At 40.3% G+C, this 21,096-nt stretch overlaps 1 protein-coding gene across 8 annotated transcripts in view; it reads left to right on the plus strand.

Annotated features, from left to right (window-relative positions):
* Positions 1–445: 445 nt before the first annotated feature.
* The window catches only part of LOC110532462 (calmodulin-binding transcription activator 1), a 616,618-nt gene continuing 595,967 nt past the window's right edge, over positions 446–21,096 (plus strand). For 7 of the 8 annotated variants that reach the window (XR_005053299.1, XR_005053300.1, XM_036988465.1 and 4 more), the window contains exons 1-2: positions 446–551; positions 7,990–8,091. Coding sequence is in view for 6 of the 8 variants with exons in the window: in XM_036988465.1 (XP_036844360.1) it covers positions 527–551; positions 7,990–8,091 (127 nt within the window). In the remaining 2 variants the exon portion in view is untranslated. The remainder of the gene's footprint in view (positions 552–7,989; positions 8,092–21,096) is intronic. The other variant, XM_036988470.1, reaches the window with a different exon arrangement.

A 21,096-nucleotide genomic window follows, 5' to 3' on the forward strand; every position in this document is an offset into this window, starting at 1 on the left:
AGCAGAGCCACATAGTACATGTACATGTCTATCATTTAGCCTATATAAAACACTTATACATGTATCTATATTATTTTATTGTGTTGCATAAGCTAAATGCTTGACTTTATGACATGATTGTATTTAGCCAAATCTTAGCAATATACATTTAAATCTGACTTCATGCTCAATTCCAAATATTGTTTCAACATAACAGTTCACCACATCATATTTTGTTTCGAGTAGACTAAACACTAATTGTTAGTCCATTCCAAAACCGATTGGCAGATATCCTTTCGAGGTGTAGTTAAATAATACCTTTTGTCCAATGACGTGTTCTGGTAATTGCATTGGATGGTTATTTTTCTTGATGTCACTAGCCATTCCAGAGTTTCATTGTCAGTCATTGCCTCACAACCAATGGTAAGTTTGCATTGGCTGGACTCGCTGCTGCTCCTCGAGTCCCTCCTTGTGCTGTCCTCGCCGCGTGCACGCGCGTGGTACCCACGGTCGTGAGGAGGAGGAGGATGTTGCGCGCGAAGGGGAAATGGCTGCCGAAAACAAGCCGGAAGGTAAGAGCGATATAATGGGATTAATTTACCAGTATGACAACTATGTGATATACAAGATTATAAAGTCAGACAATGGTGACATACATGATAAGAGACGTGGAGTTTTTAAAAGAATCGCACTCTTATATTTCTTCCGAAATATATTTCTTCCGAAATACTAGGCAGCTAAACGTGGATACAACATTACCTAGCCAGCTAATATCTGCTAGCTTTCTATCCAGATATACCCGTCTACACATGATAAAAACAACGAGACAAAATAGCCAGCATGATCAAAGAACCGAATTGAAGAATCCTATTTTATTCCAGATTCAGTTCAGTGAAGCAGCAAGCTAAGTAGTTTACAACCAAGCTAAGTTAATGAGAACATGTCATTGCCATCGACCAACTTCTCTTCCATTTATCCAGTTTTGAAAATGTTGTTTTTATTACATAAATGCAAGCAAGCTATTACATAGGCTATTTGACATTGCACAGCTCGAAGTTAACATCCTATGTATCAAACGTTGGATTGTAGTTTAGTTTCTTTCAAATGCATTTCAGCCATCCAGTGACCATGTCTGGTTACAAAAATGCTTGCTTGCAAGTCCTGGACACTCTTTTTATTTACTCCACCAGTCCACCCGTTAGTTGGTTGAGGCTCCTGTACTACTCTAATTTCAAGTGGGATTTAGACTGGTGTCGATATTACAGAGACCATCCTATTATATTATTGTTCAGTTAAAAGTGGTATTTTATAATAATTTCGATGTTTGATATAGCAATCAAATATATTTTAAAGCTAGGATGTTGTGCCATACACAGCTTTGGAATTGAATGCCACCAGGTGTGTTTTTTTTTTTAATGAACAGTAAGATTCTAAAGAGCGTTTTTCTTATCTCTTAGGCAGAAAGTGTAGTTTATCTTTATTTTTAAGGCATGATCTTAAAATGCATTTTTGATGTTCTAGTCTATTGAATATTTAAAGCTCATTTGGGTTGAAATGTGCTTCTGGTCAGGATCCATATATTGATTTGAATATGTCATTTGAGTTAGAGGGTAATACTCCTGAGTATTTGGTTACAAGTCGGAATTATAGAGTCGAAACTACAGAGGACAAGTACATAGCACATTGTCGCTTTAAAGATCAGCACCTTTGCATGAGACAAGAACGCATGCACTACAATTGACACTGTTCATTGTTGTTTTTTTGAAGTGAGAGTATGACTAAACTATGTTAACCTGTATTAACTATTTATTTTTTTCAAGCAATGTTTGTGATTAGTAGCCTAATTGTAGTAGAACTATTTGAGGAGTTTCATTCCAAAACGCTACATATCCATTTTTAGAAATGTTGGTAAATTAGTATTTATTGTTTAAAGAAGTTATGAAAGAGATTGATGTGTTTTTTCACCATCTAATGGTGGCATGGGGTTGTTCAATGACAGACATGTATTTGGTTTAAATCTATCACTTGATGGTTTCATTTCAGAGAGACAAATAATCATGTTTTACTGCAAAACGCTATATATCTCCCTTTACTTTCAGAGAAATGACTAGTAGTGATACGTTTTTTTGACATGTCAAACGTGACAAGTAACTACATCTTTAATTAAGAACTGTACAAATTATACATTTGTGACATCAATATATACGGTGCCTTCGAAAAGTATTCAGACCCCTTGACTTTTTCCACATTTTGTTACGTTACAGACTTATTCTAAAACTTATTAAATAAAACAATTTCAAAATCTACACACAACACAATATAATGACAAAGCAAAAACATGTTGTTAGAAATGTTTGCAAATGTATTAAAAATAAAAATACAGAAATACCTTATATACATTAGTATTCAGACCCTTTGCCATGAGACTCGAAGTTGAGCTCAGGTTCATACTGTTCCCATTGATCATCTTTGAGATGTTTCTACAACATGAATGCAGTCCACATGTGGTTAATTAAATTGATTGGACATGATTTGGAAAGGCTGTCTATATACGGTCCCACAATTGACAGTGCATGTCAGATGGTCACTCTGACAGAGCTCTAGTTCCCCTGTGGAGAGGGGAGAACCTTCCAGAAGGACAACCATCTCTGCAGCACTCCACCAATCAGGCCTTTATGGTAGAGTGGCCAGATCGTAAACGGCACATGAGAGCCCGCATGGAGTTTGCCAAAAGGCACCTAAAGACTCTCAGAACCATGAGAAACAAGATTCTCTGTTCTGATGAAACCAAGATTGAACTCTTTGGCCTGAATGCCAAGCGTCACGTCTGGAGGAAACCTGGCACCATTCCTACAATGAAGCATGGTGGTGGCAGCATCATGCTGTGGGGATGTTTTTCAGCAAAAGGGACTGAGAGACTAGTCAGGATCGAGGGAAAGATGAATGTATCAAAGTACAGAGATCCTTGACGAAAACCTGCTCCAGAGCGCACAGGACCTCAGACTTGGGCAAAGGTTGACCTTCCAACAGGACAACGACCCTAAGCACACAGCAATGCAGGAGTGGCTTCGGGACAAGTCTCTGAATGTCATTGAGTGGCACAGCCAGAGCCTGGACTTGAACCCGATTGAACATCTCTTGAGAGACCTGAAAATAGCTGTACAGCAAAGCTCCCCATCCATCCTGACAGAGCTTGAGAGGATCTGCAGCGAAGAATTGGAGAAACTCCCCAAATACAGGTGTGCCAAGCTTGTAGAGTCATACCCAAGAAGACTCGAGGCTGTAATCTCTGCCAAGGTGTTTCAACAAAGTACTGAGTAAAGGGTCTGAATACTTACGTAAATGTGCTATTTACATTTTTTATAAATTCGCAAACATTTATAAAAACCTGTTTTTGCTTTGTCATTATGGGGTATTGTGTGTAGATTGATGAGGGAAAAAACAAACAATTTAATACATTTTAGAATAAGGCTGTAACGTAACAAAATGTGGAAAAAGTCAATGGGTCTGAATACTTTCCGAAGGTACTATATATACAACACAAATGTAAAAAACAAAATTAATCAATATGGTAATATGAGATATTTTGACATTTTTGTCATTTAGCAGATGCCCTTATCCAGAGCAACTTACAGTTAGTACAACCACAAATCACAGCCAACAGGATAAGAGTATTCCATTTCAGCTAAACAATAGATATATAGCATTTTGCAACAAAACCCGTTTTAATATACATCTAACAAAAATTTGAGACATTAATTTTTTACACACAAATGAAGGTACCCATAAGCAATCATTTCTGATGAAAAAACATAAATGTGAAAAATATGTGGAAATAGCATTTTGGAATGAAACTCTTCAGGCTGCTGTATCACTAATAAATAACATGTGAAAATACAATCTAATGGACAGCCTATTTAGTCATATACAATATAGACTTACGGTACACGCATTTTAACTTCCGAGTTTGCACAGTTTTCATTAATATTAGTTGTTGTTCTGCGTCGATTTCTTACCATGCAATCAAGCTAGCTTGCGTTTAGTCAATGATGCTCTTCAAATTGTTTACAACTACATGGAGTTGTATTGTTCATGTGTAACCAGTGGGTGGCGACAAAGAGCGATCTCATATTTTCAAATGGTTGTCAATCACTGGAATACATAGATAGAGTGCCTAAAACAGGCGTACAATTATTCGACGTCCAATATTGACACACCACTGCAGAGGTAACTGTTGACGTCAAGAACATGAGGGGAGGGTTTTAAGTCCGGCTGGTCTTTTTAGCATCAGTAGCGAAGAAAAGAGTTGACATCCTCTACTTCCTATTTGTGTGTGTATGTGTGTCACCGCTTGAGCCTCCTCCAACGTAAAATAAAAGATTTGAAACACATTTATGATCTAGGTTATACAATAAACATAACGCTGGTGGTGAATGTGTTCCCAGACTCTAGTGACCACTGTAACAAAGATCAGAGAGTTGAGCCTGTGATCTGATAGAGTCAACCTCTAAACAAAGCTCCACAGGGGGGTGGTATGGAGCTGTGGAAAGGATGACCATGCCAGGACATAGTTAACGTTGATAGTTTAGTAGTAGGTCTAATGTATATGACGGAATTATAAAGGGAGAACACCGTAATAGTAAGGACTTACTACTTCACAGTGGCATTTAGACCCAATGCATTACATTCACACACACAAGATGAATGTAATGTACAGACGGCTACCTCTGTTCATTTCTTCGCCACTCCATCACCAGGAGCTTTTACTGAAACCCTGACTTGAAACTCCCATTGCTGAGCAGGTTGAGGTATTTTCGGTGTTCCTGTGAGGTTGGTCAGTGGAGGAGGAGGAGGGGGAGGCTGGAGAAGGAGAGAGAGAGTGCTTCATACCTCTATATAAACACAAAGTCCTCTCAGGCAATCTGGAGCCTGGGAGCTTTTACATAGAATAGTCGGGCACTCTTTATTTCTCCATCCGACATTCATTTAATATCAGTTATCCAATGATGTTACATGGAAAGGGAGAATATGGAATATAGTAGATTAGGCTAGGCCAAGATAGGCTACTTCAAAAAAAGATCCTATTATTTCAGCAGTGCGGCTACTGGACTACACTCTCCTCTTGAGCCATAGGTAGTACAAGCCAGCCTCTCCCTTAACCTTTTGTCCTTGAAGCAGCTGGACTATGGCGGGGGGGGGGGGGGGGGGGGGGGGGGGGGGGGGGGGGCTATAGGCTATAGTTGTGATGTTTGGCAGGTCTCCTGAAGGCACACATCCTGTGCTATTCCCAGGGGGACATGAGCCAGTCTCTCTCAGTGGTCTTCTGTGTACAGAGTAACACCATGACTTAGGATCCTTCTTGCCCATCTAACAGATTGCTAGACCCTGGAGAATAGAGCTTTCTGCTAACTCTCCCCAAAGAACAGTGGGTCTTAGACCACTTGTCACGGAGGGCACATGTGTCTTTTGAATGAAGATCAGTTCAGTCAAGCGACAAATCTTACCTCCTCGTATTAGTCTTTAGAGTAAACTTCTGACACGTTTGAATCCTTCAGGACTTGACAGTGATAGCCAGGTAGATGTAATGGGTGTGAACGGGACAGAGGCAAGGCCAGATACTTTTCTTCCCCTATATACATGCAAAACTTAGGCTACCCTCCATGATCTGTAGACAGCATGCCATTTCTCTATTTCTCTCCTCTATAGCCTAAATCTCTAAAATAGTTATTAGTGCAATTTAACGTGGTTATAACATGTTCACACTGAAAGGTATCTCCCTCAAGAAAGAGAACATAACCTTGTATGTCAAAACCTGAATGCAGTCAATACATGTGAAACAGTACTATAGCCCTGTGAGTAAAAGACGAGAGAATACCCATTAAAAACATCAATGCTTTACAAAACAAATGTAGTGTAGGCCTATTTCTAATTGATGTCTGAGTTAGAAAGTTCACAGGCTGCAACAATAGAATAAAGCATCAGGAAATCCCACAGTCATTAACTTCAGTCAGTGCTGGCTGTAACCTAGTGTTTACATCGTCAAACAAGTGACCTTCTCCTGATTTCAGACAGACCCGTGTGGAATCAACCTAGAATCAGGCTGGAGATTTTCCCTTTTCCTGCCTCGTAATTGAATTAGTGAGGCGTGGATGGATGGTAGTCTGCTCCTTCCGTGCTACAGACTCTGGCTGACTCTGTCTGCTGAGACCTGGTATCATTCCTGTCTGTCTCTAACAAGCCTTTACAAGCTGCCTCACAAGGCCCTCTCTGATTGATCACATTGATTCATCCAGCTTACTACTGATATGATCTGGACCAATATCGACCTGAATCAAACCCAGCCTACAATGAGCCTGATTGCTGGCCTCTTCACTTGCCATTCATTAGGGAGCATTCCCAGAATATAAAACATTTAACTGTTTGTTCTCACCAAGAGATGCGTCGTTCAGCAACATAGAAAAACAAATCCTAAATAGAATAGATAAACAAGCATGTATACCTAAGCCTACGAGCAAGCTGAATGTCTGGCACTGCAGAAGAACCAATCAATAAGGCTGGATTTTCTGATACGCTTCTTTTGTTCTCAACTGCTAATTTAGATCTCTGGTTTATTCTACATATTTGCCTTTTAAACCATGATACGTTGATTTATTTGTTGTTTGATGTTTTAAATAAGATGTCTGTATTGTATGCTAGGCTGTGGCCTGTCAGAACAGTTTGAAAAGAGGATCTCTGAGATCAATAAGATGTAAAATAAGTATGCCAGAATCTGTGACAGTAGAAGTGTCAGCCTTGAACTCTCAACAGAACAGTGAACTAGGCATACTCATGGAACAGTTACTGAGATTCTGTATACTTTCCCGACTTATAATGTTTTTTTGTTCTAACTGTCTGAAAGTTTCAACTGTGCACCATATATCAATACAATCCCTTCACTTGTCAGTAGAGGTGCCTCATAATGGAAGTATTATGGGGTGTATAAACGTTCTTATTGGAGCTTAGGTTCACCAGTTGCTCTTTGTCAATAGCTTGAATAGGCTATAGGCTAATGTATATCTGTGGATTACTATTTTGCATTATACTCCAGCAGTGATGCCCTAGCAACTGTCCTTTTGTGTTTTTTGTGTTTGTTTTTTTTTTTGGAGGGGGGGGGGGGGTGGTTAAAAAATGTTATGTAACTGTCGATTCCCCTTGCCAAGGGTCCAGGTTAAGCCAAGGGTCCAGGTTAAGCCAAGGGTCCAGGTTAAGCCAAGGGTCCAGGTTAAGCCAAGGGTCCAGGTTAAGCCAAGGGTCCAGGTTAAGCCAAGGGTCCAGGTTAAGCCAAGGGTCCAGGTTAAGCCAAGGGTCCAGGTTAAGCCAAGGGTCCAGGTTAAGCCAAGGGTCCAGGTTAAGCCAAGGGTCCAGGTTAAGCCAAGGGTCTAGGTTAAGCCAAGGGTCCAGGTTAAGCCAAGGGTCTAGGTTAAGCCAAGGGTCCAGGTTAAGCCAAGGCTCTAGGTTAAGCCAAGGGTCTAGGTTAAGCCAAGGGTCCAGGTTAAGCCAAGGGTCTAGGTTAAGCCAAGGGTCCAGGTTAAGCCAAGGCTCTAGGTTAAGCCAAGGGTCTAGGTTAAGCCAAGGGTCCAGGTTAAGCCAAGGCTCTAGGTTAAGCCAAGGGTCTAGGTTAAGCCAAGGGTCCAGGTTAAGCCAAGGGTCTAGGTTAAGCCAAGGGTCCAGGTTAAGCCAAGGGTCTAGGTTAAGCCAAGGTCAGGGTTAGGAATAGCAATAGAACTCAGCTAGCCAGCCTCTGTTGTGTGTTTACCACCTCTGTCTGTTGAACAGCTCATGCCTCATTCCTTTATTGTGGGATTTGTTTATAATGTGTTGTTTGCACTTAACCATCCTTACTGTCCAGCGTCTGTCTGTCAATGTGTTTGCATGAGGGGAAACAGGGCGGTACGGGGCTATTGTAAGCAGCTGGGAGAATGCCCTACTTCTTTTCCTCGATTTTCTCTACTCTCTTTTTGCCTCCTGAAGGACTGAAGAAAATTCGTAATCCGGATGGAATGTACAGATCAGCTGTGTGTTATGCCGGCCATGCTCCTCCTAAGAGTATCAGTGATGACACAGAGATGAACAGTAAGAGAGTGTTATTAATACTGCACCCCCCCGTGGCACTGTGCTCTTCTCCAAGAGCCCACTATAGTTGGTCAATCTATTATTCATTCATTGAGTCATTTATTTACCTCTTGATTTTCACACACACACACCCCCCCCCCTTCCTCTCCTCTCCACTTCCTCCTTTCCTCCTCTGGGTGTTCCTCCTGGACCAGAGAGGAGCTCACTGCTCTGTTGATGGAAGTGTCTGCTGTCAACAGTAGAAGTGTTGTCGTTAACTAAGAGTGATTGATTCAGGTTGAGATCAGGAGCAGGAGAGAGAAGGAAGTCTGCTAGGACACCTACTGTATGTTTCTGAGTGTAAAACTCTCCTATCCATTCATCTGAATGAGGATTCCTCCATTCATCTGAGTGACGAATGCACTGGGATAAGATTAGGCCTGAGAATGAGAAATGCACAGAGAGAAGGCTGCTGTGCTGGAAGTGTTTTTATTGCCCTGATAAGTTGTATCATTTCTGTTTTAACATTTAGCCTAATCAAGAGGAGGATTCTTTGAATTCACAACATTCTGTTACTGAAAGATTGCCATGCACGCTTTAGCGCCATACAGCAGTTTGTGTCTCTGTGAAAGTGACTACTTTCTTCATGCTTAATGAACACTGCCGCTTCCTCTACAGTTCCTCCACTGCCAAAGGCTCTGTTGATCTAGGTAATTAAGTGTGTTCATGTTTGCAGTAATGTTTTGAAAAGAGAGTCTTCATCGTTACGCTGATGTCCTTAATATTGCTTTAGCTGCTTTAAAGCTCAGTGTTTTGACTCAACACATGTTGAGATGTAGATTTAAAGGAAGCAGAAGAGTTGGTTTGTGTTGTAGTCTGTGATTCTTAATGATTGGGATTCGGGTCATTGTTGATTGACTAACACGTCACCCCTCTTGTGTAGCCTAGCGGTTAAGAGTGTTGGGCCAGTAACTGAAAGGTTGCTGGTTTGACTCCCTGAGCCGTCTAGGGGGAAAATCTGTTAATGTGCTCTTGAGCAAGGCACTTAACCCTAATTGTTCTTGTGAGTCGCTCAGGAAAAGAGTGTCTGCTAAATGACTCAAATGTAAAAACAATGTTTGACAGCTCTGACTAGTTGGTCTTCTTGTGTGTTTTCTCTAGTCTAGCTCTCCCTTCATGCTGGTGCTTTTTATTATGGCATCCTATTCCCATGTTAGACGGCCTAGTTAATGTGCTCTCTCTGCCTGGCTGGCTGGCTGGAGGTTTCTGTACCACCAGGACACTGTAACGCAGCCCAGGCCCAGAGCCCAGGCCCTAGAGCGCAGGCCCAGAGCCCAGGCCCAGAGCCCAGAGCCCAGAGCCCAGGCCCAGGCAGGTAAACCAGTGATCTGAGTAATTGTGGGAGTAGGTCTGATAAGGATAAAGGGCTGTAGCGTGGCTGCGTCCTTCACTGGCTGACTGTGTGTGTGTGTGTGTGTGTGTGTGCCGTGTGTACGCACCACAAGCCCTCACCTCTGCTCTCCTTGAGATGGGATGTTCATGGATGTGTGTGCGTGGTGAGGGTTGGAGCACACAAAGTTTGCACCTTTTCAGTTTGTTGCAGGCAGTTAACCGTCCGAGTGCACGTTTGTTGAACTTCCCATTGAATATTTTTTGCAGCTCTTTGACCTAGCCTAGCTTAGCCTCCTCACTTATGAATCTATACATTAAGCAACACCGTAGTACTCAAGTCTTACTAGAGTAAGTAGCCAGGTTGCTTATTTTTTTACTCTAAGTAGACTAACACTGTTATATAAATAATATAGACTAATTACGATAATTGGTTGCCCAAAAAGCTCCCCCTCTTTTCCCCCCATCAAGAGTCACCAGACCGTAAGAAAGTTGCCCTTATTATTACTGCCAGGGAAACATGACGCAGCTACTTTAATTTGCTTTCTGTAGTAGTAAACCCCAGGCTCAAGTTTCCCCCCTAGCAGTGGCCTAATCAAGCATTGTGTTGACTTTTCAGAAGTGTGGGGAATACTCTGCCTCTCTGATCATTAATATTTGAAAAGATTGTGCTAATCAAGTAGAGGTCCAGTGCAATCAAAGCCTTGTTAAGCCAGATGCAAAAATCAGTGAGATCTTAAATATTTTTTTAGTTTGGGTAGAGGTCTGGATATTGGCATCATATTATAAAGTTGAACTGAGTGAAGAAGAGGTCCATTTAGCAATAGCCTCCTATGTTTTTTTTATAGGCTATTTCCTGTAAATAGAGTCTAGTTATGACCCATGCAACATGGCAGTCAAGATGGACATTTAAAATGACCTTTTTGATGCCAATCATATGCTGAGTGTCACGATTAGCTCATTCTGGAGGTGGAACTCAAGTGCCTTATTTGTCATCAGAAATGGTTTGTTTAATGGCAACAACACATAACACAGGGGAACCCCTTCTACCTTCCCCTCCCCTCCTCCCTCCTCCCATATGCCTCACAACAGCTCACCCAGATTGATTGCTTTTGATTGACAGCATGTTAGTCACCGGCCACCGCATCTTGGCTGACAAATGCCTTCTTGCTCCGGTTTTGATTCAATCACAGTGTTTTTATTTCTATCCTAATAAGTGTTTTTAGTGTGGCGCCAGCTGCTGAGGAGGGGACAGTGTTTGTGGACGGACAGACAGTGGGCCTTTAGTGCGCCTTGAGGATTAGGCGTGTTTTGCGCCACATGATTGAAGTTGTTGAGGGATGTGTCTCTGTCTGCGCAGAGATGGTAGTCTGGGTTAGAAAAGTGTTGAGTCCACTTTGTCACGCTATTCACTGATGTGATCCCTCTATCTGGTTCTGTAATTCATATGGATCGGTTAACAATGACCCTGTAAATATACCAGACACTCTAATTGTATAGCCAACTATTCTGTTGGTTGTGTGTGTGATGTCTTTACTGTGCCATTGCTTTCAGATGCTTGAATGGGCCCTGATGTACTACTGAGTGCAGAATAATGCATGGTAGAATTGCATGTTATAGAACAATTGTTGCATGGCTGTGTGCTTGATTTCCTTTCATGCATGGCTGCTTAATGCCTTAAAAATGGTCATTTACTGTTGTTTAACATTTTCTTTGTTCCTCTGATTGTAGTTATTTTTCTGTTATATATATATAGAGGACTGTGTATACATGTTTGTGGTAAAGTGTTGTTCACCTGTCACTAAAGACAGAGGCTTCCTAGACGAGGCCAACATTGCAAAGTGAATACTGGCCTGTTGTGGAGTGTTTTGCATTTCAGCCTAGTTCTTTAGAAATAAGCCCTAAAAGTGTTGAACCTATGTAGATCTTCATGAGGGTTTTACTACATAGCCTAGACACTATGTGCAGCCAACAATGGTTTGCTGAATTAGCCAAGGTACCGTAACACTAGCTCACTATTTCCTAACAATATGAGCAGCACTGGGCACAGATTAAAAGGAAAAACTGTCACTCATGGAACGCACTGAGACAGAGACGGAGGAGAGAGGGGTTTGCATTGAGGGCCAGGGTATTGATTAAAGATTTGTTTTTGTCAGCCTTTCCAGCCTTATGACCCACGCTCTGGTCTCCAGGGTGGAGCCGGAGCAAGCTAGCATGACAGATACCCTTCAATTCCCCTACTGTTCGCTGCTTCACAGGCAGGATCAGTGATAATCCAAAGATCAGCACAGAGAAATATATTTTTGTGGTCCGTTTGACTGAGGGTGTTGTAACTGATGACCAGACATGCTTTAGCCTCTCCAGTCCCTACAACCAAGGAATAGAAATAGCCTACAGTGTTGGTCAGTGGTACTCCTCAAAAACAGGCCCTGTAGCGGGCAGTAAACGTGGTTTTATAGGCCTCTTCCTAGTGATGGGGAGAAAATAGATACAGTTGCATATCGCAATATTATTTTGGGCCCATATTGTATTGATGTTGTACTTGTAAGGCCTAAAAATGATAACATTTGCTGCTATTGAACAGCATTGGCTAGCGCTAGTTGGCTGTACCTGCGCCAAAACACTGTGTTTTTTCATCCTATGGCTTGTTCTCCATCTTCTTTTTAAATAGTTAGCCAACATATTTTCAGCATATTTATTTCCCTGATGCTTTCTCATGACTCTCTCTAGTCTCACTGCAGCCGACATATAGTGAGCAATATGTTTGGAACATCAAATCGCAACAAAATCGCAATGTCGAATTGCAATACATAATACATTGTGAGAATTTTAATACATATTGTATCGTGATAATATTGTATCGTGAGGTCCCTGGCAATTCCCAGCCCTACCTCTTCCTGGCCTAAGCAGCTGATGAGATGGGTGGTAGGTGGGTAGGCCCTAGGTACATTTTCTCTTGGACAACTCCCTTTAGAGACTTTCTCCCTTCCTTCGTCAACACCAGGGCAGTAATTGGCTCCTCCCCAGCCCAGCCAAGTCTTGCTCAGCCCAGCTCAGCACCTTCTGATTAACAAGCTCTTGTTTCAGCGTTTGTTACACTTTAGTGTTGTACAACCAATTGTTTGTTTTTCTTTCTTCAGCCAGAAGGGATAGGTAATAATAATCACACCGGCATAACATCTGACCAACATTGATCTGATTTGCAAAACAAGACCATTGTTTCTCATAATGATGCAGTTATGAAAATTGGTGAAATCAAAAATGTTCCATATTTTTACCCGATGGGTGTCTATTGATGGCTACCCTATTTATGTAATCTTGCACACAATTAACTCAGTAGGCTTATTTGTTGGTACATGAGCATTCCTTAATCTGAGAGTATTAGCGACTAAAATCCTCAGTCATTACAGACTGGCAGGTATGTTGAAAGATAAGCGCCTTACTCATCATTTTGGCTTAGAAAGCCATCTGAGGGTCATCTTAGATCTTAGACACTTAGTTATATTTTCAGTTGTTGCTCCAACTTGTGAGTTCTGTTTGTTGTAAACTATGCATTCTGATAGATCTCACATCATAGCCTTGAAAATGTGTTGCCCATGTTGGCTATGAAGGATTTGATTAGGCCTATATAAGTGATTAGGCCTATAGAAGTGATTAGGCCTATAGAAGTGATTAGGCCTATATAAGTGATTAGGCCTATAGAAGTGATTAGGCCTATAGAAGTGATTAGGCCTATAGAAGTTTTTATGCCTATAGCAGTGATTAGGCCTATAGAAGTGATTAGGCCTATAGAAGTTTTTATGCCTATAGAAGTGATTAGGCCTATAGAAGTGATTAGGCCTATAGAAGTGGTTAGGCCTATAGACGTGATTAGGCCTATAGAAGTGATTAGGCCTATAGAAGTGATTAGGCCTATAGAAGTGATTAGGCCTATAGAAGTGATTAGGCCTATAGAAGTGATTAGGCCTATAGAAGTGATTAGGCCTATAGAAGTTTTTATGCCTATAGAAGTGATTAGGCCTATAGAAGTGGTTAGGCCTATAGACGTGATTAGGCCTATAGAAGTGATTAGGCCTATAGAAGTGATTAGGCCTATAGAAGTGATTAGGCCTATAGAAGTTTTTATGCCTATAGAAGTGATTAGGCCTATAGAAGTGATTAGGCCTATAGAAGTTTTTATGCCTATAGAAGTGATTAGGCCTATAGAAGTGGTTAGGCCTATAGACGTGATTAGGCCTATAGAAGTGATTAGGCCTATAGAAGTGGTTAGGCCTATAGACGTGATTAGGCCTATAGAAGTGATTAGGCCTATAGACGTGATTAGGCCTATAGAAGTGATTAGGCCTATAGAAGTGATTAGGCCTATAGACGTGATTAGGCCTATAGAAGTGATTAGGCCTATAGAAGTGATTAGGCCTATAGAAGTGATTAGGCCTATAGACGTGATTAGGCCTATAGAAGTGATTAGGCCTATAGAAGTGCTGCCTACCCAATGGTGCTGCATTTTTGATTTGATTTGATTTATTAGGATCCACATTAGCTGACGCCAATGGCGACAGCAGGTCTTCCTGGGGTCCGACACAAAACGAAAAATACATTACAGACTTTACAATTTACATACATTAAAGACAAATACTTTACATACATTAACATGTAGTGTGTGTGCATCTATCAGTTACACATCATTTAACCTTTATAAGCAAGTCATTTAAGAACAAATTCTTATTTTACAATGACAGCCTACCCCAGACAAACCCTCCCCTAACCCAGACGACGCTGGGCTAATTGTGTGCCACCCTATTAGACTCCTGATCATGGCCAGTTGTGATACAGCCCAGGATTGAACCAGGGTCAGTAGTGACACCTCTAGCACTGAGATATAGTGCCTTAGACCGCTGGGCCACTCAGGAGCCTACATACACACAACAAGTAGGTCACATGGGGAAAAGGCGTTGTGTCGTGAGGTGTTGCTTTATTTATTTTTTTGAAACCAGGTTTGCTGTTCACTTACGCTATATAAGATGGAAGGGAGTTCCATGCACTCATGGCTCAGTATAATACTGTACGTATCCTTGAATTTGTTCTGGACCTGGGGACTGTGAAAAGACCCCTGGTGGTATGTTTGGTGGGGTAAGTGTTTGACGCAGTCAGTCTCTCCTCAACTGTCAGCCAAGAGAGACTGGCATGCATAGTATTAATATTATCCCTCTGATTACAATGAAGAGCAAAACGTACCGCTATGTTCCCGGCCAGTTGCAGCTTATTTGGGTATTTCTTTGCAGCAATTGACCATGTGACTGGACAATAATCCAAATACAATCAAACTAGAGCCTGCAGGAATTGCTTTGTAGAGTGTGGTGTCAAAAAAGCAGAGCGTCTCTTTATTACGGACAGACCTCTCCCCATTTTTACAACTATTCAATCTCTATGTTTTGACCATGACAGTTTACAATCTAAGATAACACCAGGTGATTAAGTCTCCTCAACTTGTTCAACAGCCACACTATTCATTACCAGATTCAGCTGAGGTCTAGAACTGAGGGAATGATTTGTACCAAATACAAAGCTCTTCGTTTTAGAGATGTTCAGGACCAGGTTATTACTGGCCACCCATTCCAAAACAGACAGCAACTCTTTGTTAAGGGTTTCAGTGACTTCATTAGCTGTGGTTGCTGATGTGTATGTTGTTGAATCATCAGCATACATGCCATGGACACACAAGCTTTGTTTAAGGCCAGTGGCAGGTCATTGGTAAAAATAGAAAAGAGTAGAGAACCTAGAGAACTGCCTTTTAGACTGTGGCTTTAAGAGATTATTATGTATCACCAGCACATTGATTACATTTAGTCATTTAGTAGGAAAAGGAAAAGCCAGGTGCGTGTTGTTTATTTTTTTAAGGGGGGGGGGGGGGGGGGGGGGGTAACACTGAGATGTTTTATTTAAGATAGTCTTTGAAAGTGATAGTTCAAACAGAGTTTTGCACACTAATAAAAGGTTTGTCAACTGTGCCGGTGAAATTAAAGGGAATCAACGTGTTGTAGATGTGATGGAGAGCCTGCTTCCACATGGGAATAGGTTGGATGCCAGACACACAAAACAAACCTTTATACAAACCTGTTATATCTAAATGCAAAGCCTTCATTTAGCTAGTCTGATTAATTTAATTAGAAGCACAGAAATCCCAGATTTCCCAGGATGTCCCTTTTCAATGTTCAAATGGAGAGGAAGACCATGTCGATTGAGTATTTCATTATAACTGAATCTGATGAACATTTAGGCCCATTTATCCTTACAGTAGATGAGAAATTTAAAATGACAAGATTTATAAAGTGGTAAGGCCTGTAAGACGTTCTTTTTTTAAACAGTCACATCGTTTCAATTATTAATTGGGAAAAAAACAGTGTGTTTTCGTGTATCATATAGATATTACTGTTTACCCAATTAGAGCCACCCTATTTTATTCATTTTATGATTTGATTTCCCTTTTCTGTATAAACATTCACAAATACAATTTGTCTCTGCTAACCTGTGTTTCAGCTGTAGATTAATCAGTGACTTTCAGAGTTTTGTCAAAGGTTTGTGTTGTGTGTCTGGCATCCAACCTATTCCCATGTGGAAGCAGGCTGAGGCTCTCTACCACATCTACATTATGTTGATTCTCTTCGTCTCACTGGCACAGTTGACAAACCTTTTATTTGTGTGCAAAACTCTGAACTATCACTTCCAAAGGAGCCCCTTCTCCTCCACCATAGCTATAGAAAAGCCTGCTGGAGAAAATCTGAGGATCGCTGGAATAACGTGAACAAATTGACGATGTGGGCCTAATAAACGGGAGAAAAGATGCTTCAGTTTAGCATTTGAAACAAGTTCTGTGGTTGATTGTCTGTTCTCCAAAGAGAGATACAGCCTATAGCCTAATAACAGGAGGTGAACGTTAGGTGGAGAACACCCTCCTAAGGTGCTTAATTTAAGAGGTAGTTAAATGAACTCTGACTGAACAAGTCTGGTATACAGGGCTTAGACAGACAACCATTTAAAATCTGAAACATAGATCCAATGTCTTAAACATTTTGGTCATGAACTATAAGACCACTTGTAATTGGGAAATTTAAGGTGAATAAAGTTCCTATTCAGTTTAGAGCTGGGGTTCTCAAACATTTTTGGCCCACGACCCCATTTTGATATCTGAAAATTCTTGCGACTTCAACCATGTGAAAAAAAATGATGTAATTAACAGCCAATGTTGACTTTTTTACTTAGGGCTTTGGTAGTCAATTGAAAAACATTCTAACACTGTTTCTGATTGTCTTCTCAACTCACCATCACATACTTTTAATGTGGGGCTAATGACAGTCAATTAGAAATTAGTCTAACATAATGTATCTTATCTCACCACCACTAATGAGATGGATGTGTTTTGATGCATGTCGAGTCGGAGCTTCTCAAAGTCAGGGGACGTGGTCAACAGCGCACACCTCATCTCTGCTGTCACATCCAACCTGGATGGATATTTGGTTTTAATGCAGACGAGAACACTGAATCCAGCTTCAAACAGATATGAGCTGGTGAAGGTTACCAGGAAACTGAAAAATACGAGGTCAAATCATGACGTCAGTGATCTTCAGGTCGGATGACCCTTTCAAAGCGATTTTTCCCAGTCGGAGCTCGTTTTTTTTCTTCCAAGCGTCGGAGGTGAGCAGTCATCACTCATGTGTGATACTTACTGATGCTGTTTTCTGTTAGAAACATGCACAGCCTAGTGAAGGGGGCATGATTCGCTTTTGAAAGACTCTCCAATAAGAATTCTTTCCACTGAATCCACTGATTCTGTCACACATCTGTAGAATGTTTTTGTATTTCCCCTGCATGCTTGTGTTCAGTTCATTCAGTTTCCCAAATATGTCTGTTACATAGGCAAGGAGACACATTTTATTTTCATTACACAGAAAGTCAACAAAGTCTGTTTTTTTTAACATCCATTTTGAATGACAACAGTGTGTCATTGTGAAGAATCTGAAAAATCTTTCCAGCATTCCCCCTCGATAACCACCGAGCCTCGGTGTGAAATATAACATTGTCATGCTCTGATATCATATCTCCATGTAATTTTGCAAACAGGTGGCGAGTTTACAGTTTAAGTTACCTCCTGCAGTATATCACCGAGTTCTGTGCATAAAATAATAAACCGGGGTAGATTTTTTTATTGATGTTGTCAACGGCTACTCTCCTTTTTGTTCACCTGGAAATTCCCATTACACCACTCAGAGAGCTTTTTGAGACATTATCCAAAACATTTTATGACCAGGTTTTAAGGAAGTTTTATCAATGGCTTGATGTTGAATTCAGTAGTGCAGTACATATTCTTGATTTCTAAAATGAAATTGTAGTGACATTGAATACCATAATTATTGAGTCTCTCTGATGGAGTCTCTCCCCTCGATGATGTCATCTGAGGGTTTGTCATAGGTTAGCATTGATCATTGGCAGAGCTCCATGGTGGGATAGGCTGGCTGGCGAGTGGGCCTGCTGCTGCTCTGTTGAGGATTGATTTCAAGAGCAGGCAGTCGGAGAACTCTGCTCTGTTTGTACTATAGAGAGGGAGGTGAGAGATGGCTTCCCCTGGACACAACTGGTTCAATCTGAGTGTGGTCTGGTTTGCCTTTAAGCATCACCTTTAATGTTTGAGCCAGGACTCAGTGGACGGTGGACTCATGGCTTCTCATTAGAAAACAAACAACAGATAAACATTCCGCAGGCAGAGTGTGTGACACATGCTGAAAGCCAATCCACAGAAAAAATGTAGAAAATGCAATTAGTCCAACAATAGCTAATTGGTCTAGTCTTAAAAAGAAAAAGAAAACATTTCATTATAAGGTGATAGTTGTTTGTTTTTCCCCTTTTCATTATGTGCTTCTCTTTTTATTTTGTGTGATTCTTTCCCTTATTACCTATTTAGTTGTTTCCCTAATTTGCCCATGTCCCGTTTTCCCTCTCATTTCCCTGCCTGATACATCTCTGATCATTCAGCTCCATCCTGTTTACCTCTGATGACAATAATAACACCACTTTGGTGGAACCTACAAGCAGATGCTGTACGGGTTTGGTAATTGGGCGAAACGAATGATTACAGATACCTGTTCATCTCATATAAAAAGAGTTTACACACGCAGAATTTCCAGGTACAGTTGGATGCAGCAAACGGCTACAGATCTACACATCCATCTCTACTACCGGCTCCCTGTGGGAGCAACACTAAACACGGCTCTGATGTTTCTCTTCCTCCCTGATCAGGTGGCTGGAACAGCAGTTTGTTTGTACCATCTGAATGAATAATGGGATTGTACAAGCTAGGGCCTACTCGGCCTAGGCTATAAATTCTCTTCCCTTTCAATAGGTCTCTTGACATAGGCCTAGTACACGACTGGAATGGAGGTTCTGTACTTAAAATCTAAGTATTTGCCATGGGCTCTCTGTGCGTGGCCTCACCAGCATTGCTGGAAACTATGGAATTTTTTCAGCAGATGTGCCTTGATGTGTCACCAGTGACTTTAGTAGGAGGATGACAATCTGAGAAAGATGGTATTCCCCTGGTACTAAAGATGATGTATACCTCACACTGATATCCACCCCAACTCTAAAGCAAGTGTGGTTGCTTAAATTGTAATACCAAATCAGAAAGGTTCTATTATAAGGATATATTATGCAGTTCTATTATACGGTTCTATTATAATGTTCTATTATAAGGTTCTATTATACAGTTCTATTATAAGGTTCTATTATAAGGTTATATTATACAGTTCTATTATACTGTTCTGTTATAAGGTTCTATTATACAGTTCTATTATAAGGTTCTATTATAAGGTACTATTCTACAGTTCTATTATACGGTTCTATTATACAGTTATATTATAAGGTTATATTATACAGTTATATTATAAGGTTTTATTATATAGTTATATTATAAGGTTCTATTATGCAGTTCTATTCTAAGATTCTATTATACAATTATATTATAAGGTTACATTATAAGGTTCTATTAAACCGTTCTATTATAAGGTTATATTATAAGGTTCTATTATACAGTTATATTATAAGGTTATATTATACAGTTATATTATAAGGTTCTATTATACAGTTCTATTATACAGTTATATTATAAGGTTATATTATACAGTTCTATTATAAGGTTCTATTATGAAGTTATATTATAAGGTTCTATTATACAGTTCTATTATAAGGTTTTATTATACAGTTCTATTATAAGGTTCTATTTATAAGGTTCTATTATAAGGTTCTATTATAAGGTTTTATTATAAGGTTCTATTATTATCATTCTACTAAAAAGACCTCACAACTGGATAAGAAGATCAACATTTCTTTCACATATCAACAAATGTAATGGTAATTGGAAATAGTATTATTCAGTCTGAATCTTCACAACAAATGTATCAGGAAACAGTACAATTTGTTCAGCAGATGTGCCTTGATGGGTGACTTTAGTCGGGAGATGTAAAGCTGAGCAGGAATATTATTGTTTAGGCCCATAGCCAAAATGTAGGCCTACAAAACACAACACTGTCTATAATTGATCATTTTTGTTTTGTTATGTAAACACATTATTATTCAGTGTGAACTTCTCTCCTAACAAATAATTATCCAGAAAACTTGATTTACATAGTAGCCAAGGTTAGTGGGTTGTTTTCTTCGTACTGTAGCATTGCTTCCATTCTTTGAAAGGCCACCTGCTACTATGATGTCATGTCATTATGATTGGCAGCCAGTAGCTTCTCTCTGTCTTTAAACCCACCCTTAATGATAAGCTGTTGGCTGGGAATGAGATATGCTCATTTGGTATGTAAATTGCAAAAGCTATGGATGCATAGGCTTTCTAAAAGCTGTGTGTTTATGCTTACAAAAAAATATTATTTTAATTTCCTTGTAATATTCATCCCAAAGACTATATTAGTTTTGTTCATAATTATAAATTCACAGTAAATTTGGTCTCCAGACAAATAGAATTTGCACCCACTTAAGTCTTGGATGAAATGCCATCTGCATATTTGAATAGCAGGAATGAGGAGGCAGTGCAACTTGAATGAGCAATAGGACCTTAAACAGCATGGGCCTAATGCATGATTGTATCTAAGCATGTCTCCTCTGCACTGAATTTGCTACATCATCTTTATGAAATGATTGTGAAATGTAACATGACGTGTAACCATGTAAAGCAATGGGCTTTCTATTGACTAGGTTAGGCCTACTCGCTTTCAATAATTCACTGAATTATGGTATTATAATTGGGCTTTTACATTTTGTGCATTAGGCCCCATGGTTCTCTTTGTGAATATGGAAACATTTATGTAAAAATAAAGTTAGTGGACAACTTTAGGAGATGGATATAATCGACAGATAATAACAAGTGTGTAATTAAAGCCGATTCACAGATAAGGCTACAGACAGTATCATTGCTTCAGAACGACATTGATTTGACTGGGCTGCCAAGCCCTTTGAAACTGGGAGAAGAGGGGAAGATACAACACAGCTTTAATTTCCCTACTCAACAACTTGTTGGCCTATTTCCTTTTTGTATCATCCACTGGCATTTGAGCTTGTGTGAGAGGATGTGGTCCCACTTCA

This window comes from Oncorhynchus mykiss, chromosome 9 (assembly GCF_013265735.2).
Source record: "Oncorhynchus mykiss isolate Arlee chromosome 9, USDA_OmykA_1.1, whole genome shotgun sequence".
Taxonomy (NCBI): domain Eukaryota; kingdom Metazoa; phylum Chordata; class Actinopteri; order Salmoniformes; family Salmonidae; genus Oncorhynchus; species Oncorhynchus mykiss.